General features: G+C 43.9%; 1 protein-coding gene across 1 annotated transcript in view; it reads left to right on the top strand.

The window, feature by feature from the left end:
* AQP9 (aquaporin 9) overlaps nt 1–14,021 on the top strand; it is a 38,979-nt gene extending 24,958 nt beyond the window's left edge. The window contains exons 4-6 of the mRNA XM_065412307.1: nt 197–315; nt 2,745–2,962; nt 13,820–14,021. Coding sequence (XP_065268379.1) covers nt 197–315; nt 2,745–2,962; nt 13,820–14,021 — 539 coding nt within the window. The remainder of the gene's footprint in view (nt 1–196; nt 316–2,744; nt 2,963–13,819) is intronic.
* Nucleotides 14,022–14,604: the final 583 nt, after the last annotated feature.

The raw sequence follows: 14,604 nt of genomic DNA, 5'->3' as shown, positions 1-14,604 counted from the left end.
CCGTAAGAGACAAGAGGTGCACTGCAGTGCCTGAATGCACAGGAGCGGAAATGAGATGGAGGAGGTGGTTTTATCATTCCTCGGCCATAAATAAAACTGGATCCAATAGCTTCCAAATGAGAATGTGATGTGCAATTCCCACTGTATGTAATGTTGATAAGTAAGCATAACCAGGCAATGGATATGTTTTCTGTAGATGCACTCATGAACTACAGTGGTGGAGAGCTTATAGTTACAGGATCTAATGCAACCGCACATATTTTTGCAACTTATCCAGCTCCACATCTGTCCCTGATAAGTGGATTTGCAGATCAAGTAAGTACACAGAGAAAAACAAAAAAAACCTAGTCTTGTTACATTTGTTGTCTTGATTGTAGAAACAAAATGTTGAAAAACATAAAATTGGCCATTTAAAAAAAAACAATTAAAAGTCTAACAACTGTGGCCAAGTTTATCATTTTGGTCACTCCTTGTTATGCATTATAGTAATGACAAGATATAACTGCTTGTAGAGAGAAAATTTCATTCAGACTGCAAGCAAAACTCTTTAAAATTGCTCTTTCCAGCGGTGAGAGCCATGTTAAACCCCAGATAATAGCTATTCTTATCCACACAGTCTTTGGAATTCTTCTATTTTATGTTTGTCAATGTATTGAGCCAGATCCTCAGCTGATGCAAATCAGTACTGCTCCACTGTCTCCAGGGGAGTACACCAATTTATACCTGCTGGGGTTCTGGCCCATTAGGTACATGTATATTATCCCTTGCTAAATAGAAGTTTACTTCTAGAACCGCAGTCATTTATTTGTTACCTTTAACTCCTTCATAGATGCCTCTTCACCCCACCCTGCTCTGCACGAATTTTTGATGATTAAAGAAAAATTGAGAAGATCCACCACAACCTCCACCTTTCTCCACCCCTTCCAAAACTTTCACCTCCTCGTTCAATGACAGCATGATTTCTTACCTGCTGTCTGCCTCTAATCCCTCTGTTTGCCTTCTCCAGCACTGTGGAAAAATAGCATGTGATTATGTATGTAAAGACTAGAGCTATCAAAAGGATGGAAATTCCATTTGGTGAAGGATTTTGAGATTTTCAAAACATGGCTTCATTTCAAATCTGAACAAAACCTGAACATTCCAAAATTCTCTGCAAACGAATTTTAAAAAAATTGTAGTGTATTGATCAATATTTTGCAACAAAGTACTTTTTTATTTTATATTAAAAACATGATATACCAAAAAATTTCAAGATGAAAAGTCATTTCAAAGCAAAAAAATAAAATAAAATAATTTCATTCCAAAAATGTCAACATTGGACGTTTTAACACTGGCAGAACTCTCCCCTTCTACCAACTCCCCTCCACCCCCACCCCCACCCCCAGGTTTTTCTCCAAAATAAACTTTTGGGGAAATTGACTCAATTTTGCAAAGTATTTTGATTTTGTCAGAACTGTCTTTTCTGACAGAAAACTGTTTTGTCAAAGTTTTTCCATGCAGCTCTATTAAAAATTATGTCATAAGTCATATGCACAAAGGGGCCAAATTAAGGTTGTACAGGCAATGAAAATTCCGGCATTTCCTAACTTTTGAGTGCTTAACTTCGTAAACTTATTGTTCTGTAAATGTAGGTTTGGGATGTAATACCAGAATAAAGGTTCTCTCTCTCTCTCTCTTTTTTTTTTTAAACTGTAAATTTAGGGGAATAAGCTGTATCAGCATAAGTCACCTTTATACTGGTATACAAAACTTACCACATAAGGAGCTGAACCAATTTAATGATATCGGTAAAAAAAATCACACTCAACTGAAATAGCTAAATTACTACAAAAACCTGAGTGTAGATGAGTACTTAGACACTGGGGGACATCTCTCTCTCTCTCTCTCTCTCTCTCTCTCTCAGGCTTGTAAACAAATCTTGCCACTTCCTTCTCTACATTTCTAAGATTTGTCCTTTGCTTTCTGTTCAGTCAGTCTCGTCCTTTGTGTCTATGTACACACACACACTTTACGTAAAGTTAACTAGAATCAAGCAGAGCTAGCTGTGACTGTATGAAGTACTCAGGGGGTGGGAAAGGTGATTTTTATTCTTCAGAAGCATCCTAGACAGCAAGTAAAGGAACCCTGGATACATTTCCAGGTAAGCACACTGGGCTGACTAATGGCAGTTTTGCCTGTACACAGTCTGATTAAGCCCATCATAAGCAAATGGTTCTGTAGCAACATTTTTAATGTGCATGGATGCTGTGTTTAAATAGTCACTTCAACTGACTATCAAAATGTGCAACAGGGACTGCTGAGCAAAGCAGAAATCTGAAGCAATTAGTTTTGTGTTGGCAAAATTATTGCATAAAGGAATGTGATCTGCCAGGTACCAGCAGCTTCAGTTTACATTGCATTTCTCCACTTGCATTTTTCAGTATTTTTATATCTATTATTGCTTGGGCACCTTTCTATTATGTGTTTACAAATGATGAACATTTGGGTGGAGTTGGATTTTTTTATTTTGGATGCTTATTGCTAATAGGGGACAAACCAGACTATATTCCTATCACCTTGAACTACAGGGACAGTGGGATCGCAACTGGGCTGCTCTGTCATCTCTCCGTAATGGGATGAATCTGATCATCAAATCCAAACTTCACCAAATTTTGGGGAAGTTCAGATTCTGATCCAGACAGCCCCCCTCTCTATTTAGAGCTTATGTGTATATTTATTCAATATATTTTCTTTTCATTGGACAGGTGATGTCAACAGCTCTTCTTGTTCTGGTTGTCTTTGCTATTTTTGACACCAAAAATATGGGTGTACCAAAGGGCTTGGAACCAATTGCAGTTGGACTTCTTATCCTTCTGCTCACTTGTTCCTTGGGAATGAACAGTGGCTGTGCCATGAACCCAGCCAGGGACCTAAGCCCAAGGATTTTCACAGCTATAGCAGGATGGGGTTTCGAAGTATTCACGTAAGTAATTCTTGCATCAGTGGGATGTGAATATATCCCTGTTAAGTGTTATTCTGCTGAAAGATTAAGACCCTGATCAAGCCTGGTACTTCAGCACATACCATACTCACCTGCGTATGAAATAGTTCCAGTGAAGTCTATTCATGTACTTGAAGTTTGACACATGATAAAGTAAGTACCGTGTCTTAATGAGGATTTTTGGCACATACAGAAAATAAAACTTGCATTTCCTCAAATACCAGGTACGGTTTCAGACAGACTCTCCCAAAATATTATGGGGTCTCAGATAACACTGAAAATAGCATAAAGGAAATGCTTTCTTCTCTCACAACAGTTTTCATAAGGAACAAAAACTGCTGTAGAGAGTCAGCAATTAGCGCAGTGATAGGTGCACTAAAAGCCATAGATAGATCAGACAAGATGGGTGAGGTAATATTTTTTCATTGGACCAACTTCTGGTGGTAAGAGACAAGTCTGAGCTTACACAGCGCTCTTCTTCAGGTCTGGGAAAGGTAAGAAGAGCATTGTGTAAGCTCGGAAGCTTGTCTCTTTCACAGAAGTTGGTCCAATAACAGATATTACCTCTCCCACCTTGTCTCGCTAATATCCTGGGACCCACCTGGCCACAATAACGCTGAAAACAACATAACTAGATCAGGCTGACTTGGACTACTATTTTGAGAGTCGAATGCAGGTAATTACAGAAATCTGAAAAATCGAAAGGCCTGATTTTTAGGCTGTGTGATGCCTCCTTAGTTTTCATGTTGCAGCATGCACTCTCAAATCCCTGGTTTGAACATACTGAGCTGGCTAGGCACACTGTTAGCCATGTGCACATACCAAAAGCAAAGCTCACCTGTATCCAGTTGTATCCAGGTGCCTGCTTTGTACATACACAAACAGCACTGTTTTCAAACCTTTCTTCAGGAGGAGGCTCCTCTGGTTGCTTAGTTTTGTGTTGCTAATTATTTACAAGTAGGAATCCCAAGTACTCACCACAACTACTTAAAGCCCCTAGATATCTACAGGATAAATATCCAGAGCCCCTAATATTCCATACAAAGACATTTAATATTACTACGCAGATCTTACATAGCACATTTTTCCATCCATAGATCTCAAAGCATTTATAAAAAGAGGTCAGTATCATTACCCCATTTTCCAGTCAGGGAAACTGAGGCACAGAGTGCCTGGGAAGTGACTTGCCCAGGGTCACCCAACAGGCCAGTGGCATAGCTGGGAATAGATTCCAGGTCTCCTGAGTTCCAGGGCAGTGCTCTATCCACTAGACAACACTGCCTTATAAAAAAATGGAGCACATGCAGTGTAAGATTTCATATCCAGGAAAAAAAACTTTCATTATAAATAGGCAATTTTGCTGGAGAAGGTTGGGAAGCCTTGTCGTGCAGTAATCTAATCATTGATTCCCTAGGAACTCCCCTCTCCTCATATGAGGTGTCATACACATTTACATTTTAAAATCTATAGGAAAACTATGTTCAGAAGAAAATGCATTTGTTACCTGTTTCAGATCATTTCTGTTAGTTTTGCTTGGGATTTATAGTCAGGTGGGAAATATATCCACACCATAAAGACCATATTGAGCATTTAAAAGGGAGAGCACCGAATGTATTGCAGTAGATCTCTGAAACCATGAGAAAAAATAATCTGAGCAGTCTTAGAGACATATAAATTAAGTAGGACATCTTGCTCTCTACAGCTTTACCCTACAGCTGTAACTGGGGAGCAAGTTACAACATGCTTGTTCCCTTACCCATTTACAACATAATTCCAAGTTGGAGTACAGAAGGTTAAATGGAGTGTTACATAACTGGGCTAAAATTTAGGTACAGTATGTCGGTTGCAGAATACGGATAAGGTCTTGCATACGCTAAAGTTTGAATAATATTGTAAGCAGGTCAGTGGCAGGATTTCTCTAATCACTGTGGACAGTTTTGGTTTTGCCTAACCCATGTTAGAATTGTGCTGTCAAACCATTCTGTATACTTCAGAAGGGGACAGAGAAGGTTGTCTGTAGTACAGTTCGGCTAACTTACTCAAACAAGTAGGTCCTATTGAAGTCTACTGTATCAATGGAAAGCCAAAGTTTTCAAGGTTTAGCCACCTGAACAGGGCAATAATGCTAGAATCTCCTAACAGCCATACTTAAACATGGTTTCCACTAACAGTTCTGGTTACAGTGAGGGAAAAAAAGCCAGAGATTCAGATACAAATGCTCAACCTTGCAGTTGATTAGCTGGCGGGTTAACAAAATGTGAAGAGGTGATGAGGGAGGGACATTGCTACAGATGAGTATTTTACTACAGTATCTGAAACTATCTAGCAGCAGTGGAATTTTCCCCCCCTGTGTTTATCATACCTTCCTTTTTAACCAGGGCCCACGATGATTCCGAAAGGCTAGGTAAGCACTGACTAGCAGACTGAAAGTTCTGTATGAGCTGTGCAGCCAGTACTGTTCCTTTCAATATTACATCTGCAGTGTATTTAGACTCCCCTGAAACTGCCTCTGAATTCCTTTAGAGAGACAAGGTGGGTGTGGCAATATCTTTTATTGGACCAACTTCTGTTGGTGCAAGAGACAAGCTTTCAAGCCACACAGAGCCCTTCTTCAGATCAGAATTCCTTTATCTGATTTAAAATGTGTTGGGGATTTTTTAGTTATATTGTATAGTAATAGTGCCCTCTGGCGGCTAGCTGCAAGAGATCAGTCCTAATATTTCCATACTGAAGCTTTAGGGGTTTATCGGCTATCAGCTTCTCCTATTTAAAGGTTATAGGTAGCATTCAGATATCTACACATCTCTGCTGACATGTCTAGTTTGAGTGATGCAAACAGCATTAATAGCATTAACTAAAACCAACTTCTGTTCTGGAGAAGTCCAGAAGAACTACATAAGGTCTTGTGTACAGTGAGATTTTGTGCATCATTTTGCATTTGTTTTAAAATGTGAAGGAGCATCTAGAAATTCCCAGAATTTAAACTGTTTGAATTCTTTGAAAAATCAAATCAGAATTATTCTAACCTCAATATCCTACTTCAAAAGGTGAGAGATGTGTTGGAAGGTGCATTAATAGCCTTAGGTTCTCTGTGCATGTACCTTCAACTAGCCAGTTTCTCCTGTTGTTGGGAAACTTTCAAACAGCAACAGGGGAGAGGACAAGCATTTTTAAAACAAAGAAAATGTGACTGTAAAACAATCAAAATGGGCAAAGGGGCTTAAGCACTCTGTACAATGTTGAACTCTTTTAAAAATGACTAGATTTGAACCTGAGAGTTTCCCTTTAAAGTGTAACATACAGTAGTTAATTGGCACTCATACGTGTAATGTTCTCTCTGTGATGCAGCTGCCCCATGTTTAAAAATCTCCACAGGATTTTGTTTAATATATTTTATCCCATATAGTTTCATTCCAGATTTTCTGATTAACCACACCCATCTTTTAACTTGCTGTTCCATTACAGATGGGGGATACTGGACCAAATCCCTACTTATTTTACTTATGAGTAGGAGATCTACTTAAATCAGAGGGGAAAAATCACATTTTTCACAGGTTGGTCATGGCATAAATAGCAAATTTTGCAGATGTGTTACACCATGCATCATATCCACGAAATTTGCTATTTATGCCATGACCAACCCACAAAAAATGTGTGATTTCTCCACAGCATTTCTCAAACTGGGGGCCCTGACCCAAAAGGAGGTTGCAAACCTATTGGGGGGGGCGTGGTATTGACACCCTTACTTCTCTGCTGTTGCTGGCAGCACCACTTCCTGAAGCTAGGCAGCAGGAGTTCAGTGGCTGCTGTCCGAGCGCCCAGCTCTGAAGGCAGCACTGCTGCCAGCAGCAGCAGCAGAGAAGTAAGGTGGGCTGGCCACGGCGCTGACTTCAGAGCTGGGCGCCTGACCAGCAGCAGCCACTCTCCGCTCTGCCTTCAGAGCTGGGTGACCGGAGACCAGATTTCACAGTTTAAACCAGATTTCACAATCCATGACATGATTTTCTGCGAATTCACTAGACCCCTACTTATGAGAGCTGTCCCAATGGGGCAGATTTTCTGCTGTGCCCAGTTTTGGGTGTAGCAAAGTGAGGAGCTGTTACTGAACTAATTACAGCTCCCTGATTCTCTGCCCCAGCTCCCCAAAGGACCATGAACCAGCTGGGGATGACCAGAGTGCACTGTACTTCAGCCACTCCTACTCCCCCACCTATACCATGCTCCCTGAGCCAAGGGCTGCAGAAAAGAAAGCATAGGTATCGGCTTTGCCAGGTCTGCATCCACTGTGAACTCTTTTGCCCTGAGGGAATCCCTAGCTGCAGCAGAGGAAACTACCTGCAAGCTCCCTTAAGGCTGGTCTACACTGGGGGGGGAGGGGTCAATGTAAGATACGCAACTTCAGCTACGGGAATAGCGTAGCTGAAGTCGACGTATCTTATTTCGACTTACCTCAGGTCCTCACGGTGTGGGATCGACGGCCGCGACTCCCCCGTCGACTCCGCTACCACCGCTCACCCTGGTGGAGTTCCGGGGTCGACGGGAGCGCGTTCGGGGGTCGATATATCGCGTCTAGATGAGACGCGATATATTGATCCCCGATAGATCGATTACTACCCGCCGATTCGGCGGGTAGTCTGGACGTACCCTTAGTCTTCAGTTGCATGAATAAAGTGGGCAGAATGTGTCCCTTTAGTAGTAGTGGCAGAGAAAATACTTTATTATCACAAAGACATAATTGGATGATTTCCTTCTGACCTGGCAGCACAGCTGCATGCTGGGCAACAGGAGAACTAAATGTGCATCAGTGGAGCTAATGGATGTCACAAAGGAGTATTTGCCTCTGGTTCAGTGGAGGAGGACAGAGGGTAATGGCAACTCATAACTCAAGCATGTCCTGATCTCAGTTTAGCTTTGCAATCAGCTCTTGCACCCTCCTAGCAGGAGGGAAAATGCCAGAACTGCAGTTGTCCAGTGCAAGTAAGGGCCATAATTTAGAGAAGATAAAATAGGGAGCACCAGGGCCCCATCTTCACTAAGGGCCGCCCGGGGGGGGGGGGGGGAAATGGGGCAATTTGCCCCAGGCCCCGCAGGGGCCCTGGCCCCACCTCCGCCTTCTCCCATCCCCCGGTGCCTCAGCGCGCCGCGTCAGGAGCTGCCCTGGACAGCGCTGCAGCGGCGTGGCTCCGGCGGGGCCTGAGCTCCTCCCACTGAGTCAGAGCCGTGTGGTAAGGGGGCGGGGCTGCGAGCTCCGGTCCCACCGGAACCACGCCACTGCAGCACTGTCCAGGGGCCAGGGCAGCTCCTGGATGCGGCGTGCTGAGGCTCCGAAAGAGGGGAGAGGCAGCAGTAACCCAGGAGTGGCCCTGGGGGGGCGGTCGGGGACAGGAAATGGGGGGTTGGATCGTGGACGTTCCAGTGGTCTGTCAGGACGCGTGGGGGGAGGGTGGATAGGGGTCGGGGCAGTAAGAGGACAGGGGGGGTTGGTGGGGGGTGGGGTCCCAGGGAGATGGTTGGGGGGGGGTGAGGGGATAAGGAGCAGGATGGGTCGGGGATTCTGAGGGGGGCAGTCGGGGGGCAGGAAGTGGGTGGGGGTCAGATAGGGGGCAGGGCCAGACTGCTTGGGGAGGCACAGCCTTCCCTACCCTAAAGCTCATTCTGCAGTTTGAGGCTTGCAGACAGCTATTTAACACAATGAGCCAAGTTGTTATCTTTTCCCTTAGGGCTACCATCCCTTTCACTTCTCAAATGCTAAATTATAGTCTACATTTAATTTCAGTGCCATAGGGAGATTCATGTCAGGGGAGGGTAGCTTCATTTAAAATTAGCCACTTTAGATTAACAGTGATAGAGCCAAGAGAGCCATGGGGGAGGGATCACATGAGAAGAGCAATATCATACACCACCTACCTCCTTCCCAACCCTACCAAGGGAGACCCCCATCCCCTGCATTCCCCGAGGCTCCAGGGGGGTTAATTCAGTGGGTTCTCAAACTTTTGTACTGGTGACCCCTTTCACATAGCAAACCTCTGAGTGTGACCCCCCCTTATAAATTAAAAACAGTTTTTTATATATTTAACACTATTATAAATGCTGGAGGCAAAGCGGGGTTTGAGGTGGAGGCTGACAGCTCGCGACCCCCAGTAATAACCTCGTGACCCCCGGAGGGGTCCCGACCCCCAGTTTGAGAACCCCTGGGTTAATTTAATTTTATCACCCTGTGTCCATTCACATGCATGTGCTATTTTGAGCATTTCAGTTTTCACAACATAGGCTCATCCCAGATTCTGGAACAAGCTCAAATGCTCAGTTCGTGGAGTATGTACATAAGCTATACTAAAGACAAACCCACAGTAACCGTCTCCAGTTTGTGAGGGACCCCATGGAGCCAGTCTCTAGGAAACAGATAAATTCGTGGAGGTTAAGTCCATTAATGGCTATTAGCCAGGATAGGTAAGGAATGGTGTCCCTAGCCTCTGTTTGCCAGAGGGTGGAGATGGACGGCAGGAGAGAGATCAATGGATCATTACCTGTTTCACTTCCTCTGGGGCACTTGGCATTGGCCACTGTCGGTAGACAGGCTACTGGCTGGATGGACCTTTGGTCTGACCCACTATGGCCATTCTTATGTTCTAACCTAAATGAACCCAAAGTTACGGAGACAGATATGAGTCAAGGAAGCCAGCAGAGTATCCGAAACCTGGACAAATCTCTGACTGGGCTCAGGCGTTTGGTCACAAGCTGAGGTGGTTCAAAAGTTTTGGATTTTTTTTTAAGCAGAATTTCTTTATTGTTTCTTTAAACAATCAAACACAGCAAGCAGCAAATATTTGGCCACACACTTCTGAAACCCCAAACCATGTTCAGGTTTTGGCAGACTAATTTCAGCTTTTCAATTAAAAAAAACCAACAGATTTGGAAGGAAAGCAGACATTGTCCGTGATTTTTTTCTGCTTTTTTAAAACCCCTAGTTTTCAATCCAAAAAAAGTTTTGACGGAAAATATTTGTCCAACCCTTTTAATGAGCTTTAGTGCCTTTTAGCACTAGCTGATGCTGAGAACCAGTGATACCTTGTAAAGGTGACTTGAAAATAAGTTTTCTCAAAACTGGGTTTGTGCCGAGATGCAGAAGGTTTTTAAATGTTTGTTTTTCCCAGGGCCGCCTGCGGGGGGAAGGGGGCGCAAGTGGGGCAATTTTCCCCGGGGCTGCAGGGGCTCCCACAAGAATATAGTATTCTATAGTATTGCAACTTTTTTTATGGAAGGGGCCCCCAAAATTGCTTTGCCCCAGGCCCCCTGAATCCTCTGAATGTCCCTGTCTTCACTGGCTTTGTTTGGAACAGGGACATGCACACACATGCAAGACGCAGATGAAGTTTTGCATGTGTAGTGTGACGTTGCACTCCATAATGCTTATGAGTGTGAATATGATGTAACTGGAATATGCTTCATGCAAAAGGTCTCTTGTATCATTACAAAGCTTATGATCTACTGAGTGTGTTCATCCTATTTGTTTGCATGTATTATTTCTATGTCTGGAGTTAGGAGAATAAGATATAAATTTGTATTACTATTGTAAACATATTAAGTGGAAGCCATTAAGGGTGCTTCAGAATCAATGACCTGTAAATGGCTCTGTTTACTTGCAAACCTTCCTGTGTACCCGTGGGACAGGCTGGAAGGATGTAGGCTGGGGTCTCACAGGACATGTGAACAGGTCACCTGATACTGGAATCCATCTTAAACCTGGTGCTTTTCCATTTAGAAGGAGGGGTGGGGACCCAGAGAGACAAAGGATTCCCCTCCTTGTGCCAAAGCTATAAAAGGGGGTGGAGCAGGACAAGGAGAGGCCAGCCATGAGAAATCCCCTGTTTACCACCTGAAATATCTGCTGGAACTAACAAGGACTGTACCAGGGGAAAGGATTGGACCCAGACTAGGAAGGAGTCTACTCTGTGAAAGAAGCTTATTGGAACATCTCTGAGGGTGAGAGATGACCTGTAATCAGTTTCTTAATGTATTAGGCTTAGACTTGCATGTTTTTGCTTTATTTTGCTTGGTGACTTACTTTGTTCTGTCTGTTATTACTTGAAACCACTTAAATACTACTTTTTATACTTAATAAAATCACTTTTGTTTATTAAAGAATACAGAGTAAGTGATTTTACCTGGGGGAGAAAACAGCTGTGCATATCTCTCTATTAGTGTTATAGAGGGAAGACAATTTAAGAATTTACCCTGTATAAGCTTTATACAGAGTAAAACGGATTTATTTGGGGTTTGGATCCCATTGGGAGCTGGGTGTCTGGGTGCTGGAGATAGGTACCTGCTGAGCTGTTTTCCATTAAGTCTGCAGCTTTGGGGGTGTGGACCATACCCTGGGTCTGGGTTGCAGCAGACTAGCGTGTCTGGATCAACAAGACAGGGTTCTGGAGTCCCAGGCTGGCAGGGAAAACGAGCTCAGAGGTAATTTCAGCACATCAGGTGACAGTCCCAAGGGGATCTCTGTGACCGAACCCGTCACATGTAGATCAACAGAACAAAGACTACTGAGTACACCTTGTCACAGCAATCCATAGCCCAGATGGCCAGTCAAGTCTGAGCAACGAATGGAGCTACAAACTCAGTGGGACAATGTCAAGGACTATTTTATACCCTCTAGCACAGGAGTGGGCAAACTTTTTGGCCTGAAGGCCATATCAGGATTGCAAAACTGTATGGAGGGCCAGGTAGGGAAGGCTGTGCCTCCCCAAACAGCCTGGCCCCTGTCCTCTATCCACCCCCTCCCACTTCCCGCCCCCTGCCTGCCCCCCTCTAGAACTCCCGACCCATCTAACCCCCCCTCCTCCTTGTCCTCTGACCGCCCGCCCTGGGACCCCACCACCTAACCAACCCCCCCTCTAAAGCCCCTTTCAGAATGCGGCCCTGCGAACATGGACGGAGGACTCAGAAGGAGCAGGGGCAGCCACGCAGCCAGAGAGAAGCGGCGGTTTCCCCTTCAAAGTGCCGCTTCCCTCCGGCCGGCTGCGCGGCCACCAGGTTCGCCTCCTGAATCCTCCGGCCCACTTTTGCAGCACTCCTGCCACCTGCACCTCCTGCCTGCTCCCCTGAGGCTGCAGGTGAGCTCCCTCCCTGCTTCCCTGCCCCCGCAGTGCAGCCCCCCCGGCCCCGCGGGGGGTATGCCGGTACTGGGCTGCCCGAGTGCCCAGCCCTGGGGCCCCCTGTTGTTGGGGGTCTCCGTACCAGGGCACCCTATGTTTGCTGGTAAATCCACCCCTGAGCCGCGCCGCCCGTCCGGAGCCAGCCATGCCACCGCGCTGCCCAGCAGGAGCTCGCAGCCCCACCGCCCACAGCGCTGGTGGCACAGCGAGCTGAGGCTGCGGGGAAGGGGGGACAGCGGGGGAGAGGCCGGGGACTAGCCTCTCCAGCCGGGATCTCAAGGGCCGGACAGGACGGTCCCGCGGGCCAGATGTGGCCCGCGGGCCATAGTTTGCCCACCTCTGCTCTAGCAAGATCTTAACAACTCCAAAGGAGAAGCTCCAGACTATGGCATAAAGACTGAGTAAAAGAAGAATAATTTCATGAAATGGACATTGTGAAGACTGAACAAATACCACTGTATTTGTAATGTGGCTAAACGTAAATTCACTTCCACATAAAATTATGCTGTCACGCATTGAGTAATTATTTATATCATTTAAAAATTTGATTTGCCATTGTTTGTAATAATCTCCTAGAATCGTCTTCCAATAAAATCCTTTCTCAAATTAATTTATCTTTTTGTATTTGGGGAAAATATGCTTCATTTCCAGTATGCATTAAATGTAAGTGACTCTTTTCTGCTTGAGAATCACATCTTCAATTGATATATCATGTTATTAAGCCAAAACAGCTCATTATATTATCATCCGAGCTCTGGGACCAGTGCTCAGAATTAACTGCTGCTGTTGATTGTATATGTCTAGGATACACACATATAGTAGCTATTACCTACCAGTCCCAGCCCCATTGAAATCAATGGCAAAATTTCCATCGACTTCAATGGAACCAAAATTTCACCCTTAGATTCTACAAGACTTTCCATCAGAGAATTGCCATTATAAGAAGATTCAGTTTCAGGCCTATAAAACTTGACAGCATCTTTTTTTAACTATTACTGAAAAAAACTCACACCTTAAACAGAGATAATAAACTGCCTTATGAAACTTGAATCTTGACCACTCTAGTCAAGCATAATATACTTTACACTTCAGTATGTTAAACTATACTCTTCAAGACACACAAAATATACTATACTTCTCGAGCAAAACATTGTATACTATGTGAATATAGGGCCTGATCCTGCAAACCATTCCTCATGTAAGCAGAAAAATTAAGACATACCTGTGCAATCATCACACTTGATGTTGCCAGCTGCTCATTAGTGTGTTCATCATCTGACAACGTAGTGCAAAAAATGTGTTTCATTTAATTTCACTACAAGCCAACAAATCCCAGCTTTCCCAAATTCCCTATCCCCTAAGGGTCTGGTAGTTAGGCAGCCTTATTTTCTAAAGAACATATACAGTAATCAGACCTAAGGCCCAGGCGGTTGTTAGCATATTTCAACCAGAGCGTGCACAGGAAAATAATGGTTGTCACCAATCTACAGAAACATTAGGTCAAAGTAAACATTTACCACAGTAAGATATGGTACAAAAACCTCACTGTGATAGGCATTTTAGCTATACGAAATATTGCAGTAAAGTCAATACCACCATACAGTGCTTATAACTTGGCTTCCAAACAATAGATCAGTATTAGCAACATAGTGAATAGTAATTCTGCTTTTCTTTCTTACAGGGCTGGAAATAACTGGTGGTGGGTTCCTACAGTTGCACCTATGATGGGAGGAGTAATTGGAGCCGTTACCTATATTATTTTTATTGAAATTCACCATTCAGATACACAGCTGGAAGAAGACACTGATATGTATGAGAAATATGAACTTACCAATATGGAGAAAGAAGAAAGAATTTGCGATCAGCACCCTGTTCGGATTTAAAGCAGAATGACTGTATAGGCCATTCTGCAAACACTGTGTGCCTCAATAAAAGTACACACTTCATAAGTTACATGTGACCTGCACAGAAAACAAGTCCAAAAAGGATTCCTTCCACTGAAGCAGAAGGCTGATTATTCCAAAATCTGGGACGTAAATTACTTACTTGCTTCAGGGGAAAAAATGCTGTCTTTTTTTCTGTGGTTTTCAGGTCAAGTTTTCTCCTAGATGAAATTGTAATGGGATGATACACTGATTTGCTAATTCAATCCATACAATCCATAAGTCAAGTGATCTAACTAACCACTAATGGATGAGGCACTGCGTCACAAAACTGCCTGCACAGAGACAGTTAAGTGGTCCAGTGCTGCATTACCATGTAAAGAAACGATTTCACTCATTACAGCCATTTATTAAAAAAAGGCATGTGCTGAAAAGATTATGCGTTAGGAAAAACAATATCAGAATTGCCCGAAAGTTAATTGAAGTGGTTTGTACCTAATTTTGTATCTGGGTATTAACTGGACAGCTGTGAAAGGATATGCAAGTGGTGAGGATTGATAATAGATAACGTTGACAAAAGGTA

The sequence above is a fragment of the Emys orbicularis genome, chromosome 10 (genome assembly GCF_028017835.1).
Source record: "Emys orbicularis isolate rEmyOrb1 chromosome 10, rEmyOrb1.hap1, whole genome shotgun sequence".
Lineage (NCBI taxonomy): Eukaryota > Metazoa > Chordata > Testudines > Emydidae > Emys > Emys orbicularis.
The sequence above is the reverse complement of the archived record's forward strand: the minus strand, read 5'-3'. Positions and strand labels throughout refer to the sequence as shown.